The 2,113-nt window shown below is 19.5% G+C and overlaps 1 protein-coding gene across 1 annotated transcript; it reads right to left on the reverse strand.

Annotated features, from left to right (window-relative positions):
• Positions 1-406: 406 nt before the first annotated feature.
• Positions 407-2,049, reverse strand: PRSY57_0209500 (hypothetical protein; the record flags this gene model as incomplete). Its single annotated transcript, XM_020114411.1, has 4 exons — positions 407-874; positions 985-1,172; positions 1,357-1,732; positions 1,865-2,049. Coding segments are annotated over 4 exons (1,217 nt in total), but the record flags the coding sequence as incomplete, so codon positions are not given.
• Positions 2,050-2,113: the final 64 nt, after the last annotated feature.

Genomic DNA, 2,113 nt, shown 5'->3' on the forward strand with positions numbered 1-2,113 from the left:
TTTTTTTTTTGTGTTTTTTATTTTTTTTTTTATTATATATATATATATATATATATATATATATATATGTATATATATATTTTTTTTTTTTTTTTGTATGTATAATAAAAATAATGTGTGATAATATTGTTTTAAAAAAAAAAAATTTTTTTTGGATACATAAATTAATGTGTAATTTTTATATTAAAAATATGTTTCATCCATAAATTTGAAAAATACAAATAGACAAAAAAATAAATAATAAACAATATAATATATCAAATGAGAATATGTTTTAAAAACCAAATTTGTAGTATTATTTAAAAATATATATTATACATTGTTTGGTTAAGGAAAATATTGTAATTACAAAAAAGAAACATGTATATATATATATATATATATATATATTTTTTTTTTTTTTTAACTAATCACTATAGTTGTACATATTTTTGCTCATATCTTTAAACAGTGGACCTAAATCTCCTGAGTTCATATAATTTTCTTCATTATCCATATCACTTAAAGCTTCTACTTTTTTTTTCTTATCTAAATATTTATTTTTCATAGAATTGTTTGATAAAGAACGAGATAAGGTTTTATTAATTTCTAAAATTTCCTTAGGAGTGTCTTCTATTAAATTATCTTTAAATTCTTTAATTTTATATTTTTTATTTTTTCTTTCACGTTTGTAGTTACTTACTAATATAATAAAATCATGAATAATATTTACCCATATATTCCTATCTTTATCTATAGTTTTTAAATATAAATAATTTTCTTTTCTTTCGTTTTTTTTCCTATATTTGATATAAAAGTATTTATGGCTGTACACGTCACTATACACGTTAGCTACATATTCTAATCTCACGTAACCAACTCTGTTTTTATCCATCTATAAAATTAAGGGGGAAAATATACACAAATAAATGATAAAGAATATGTACATATATAATAGATAAGCACAAAAGAACATTTATATATATATATATATATATTTTTTACCTTTGCATCAGCTTCTTCGTTATAATAACACCAGTAAAATTTTCCTTTAAAAAAATGCAAGTAAAAGTAATACTTGTTATAAAATCGTTTAATATAAAAATTACTGTGAAGCAAATAACCATTTAAATTTTTGCAGAACAAACGAATTTTATCTTCAAGAGCCAAATTTGATATGTTTTTATATATGGCTAAAAAAAAAAAAAAAAAAAATATATATATATATATATACATATCAACATGTATTCATTTATATATATATACACATATAAATATGTATTCATTTATATATATATATATATATATATATATATATATATATAAACATGTATTAATTTATATATGTTTGTAAAAAAAATTATGTTATATACTCACTTGTGCTAAGGTCCGTTTCTTTGATGGCCTCAAAATGCTCTTTCCCCTCATGTATAAGTTTTTCAATTTTTTCATTATTTTTTGTTTGATTTTTTTGAACGGATATAATTGTTTCAATGAAAAGAGATGTATATATCTGGTCATCTTTTTTTATACAATCTAAATTAATATAGTGGAATGATAAACATGCTGTACCAACAATTTGATTTTTATTAGTGATATTAAAATAAACATTGCAAGGAAATAATTTCTTTACTATTTCACTATATATATGAATTTCAGCTGATCCAAAAAAAGTATTTTTTAAAGTCCCTTTTTTATAAACCTCTAGTCTAAGAGTATTGTTGTTTTGTTTCACAACCATATTTTTTCTTTCCTGCATTTGTTCAAAGGTGGTAAATAAATAAATAAATAAATATATATATATATATATATATATATATATATTACACATACACATGCTTCATATAATTTCCATGTATTATTATATTTTTATAAGTTGCCATACCTCTATGTGTACCTTGTTCTGATATTGTTTGTGGTAGTGTGTATAAGCATATCTGTTCCCTATTTTGAAGTGAACTATAAACTTAGCGTTATCATCGTCACCAAACTTTAAATTTAAATGATGAATTTGAATTATAATACTGAATGATTCATATTTATGAATATTCATAAGACGATATAATTGGCCTAAATAGGAAAAATATAATAAAAAAATATTAAAATAAAGGAATATTAAAATAAAGAAATATTA

This window comes from Plasmodium reichenowi, chromosome 2 (genome assembly GCF_001601855.1).
Source record: "Plasmodium reichenowi strain SY57 chromosome 2, whole genome shotgun sequence".
NCBI lineage: Eukaryota > Apicomplexa > Aconoidasida > Haemosporida > Plasmodiidae > Plasmodium > Plasmodium reichenowi.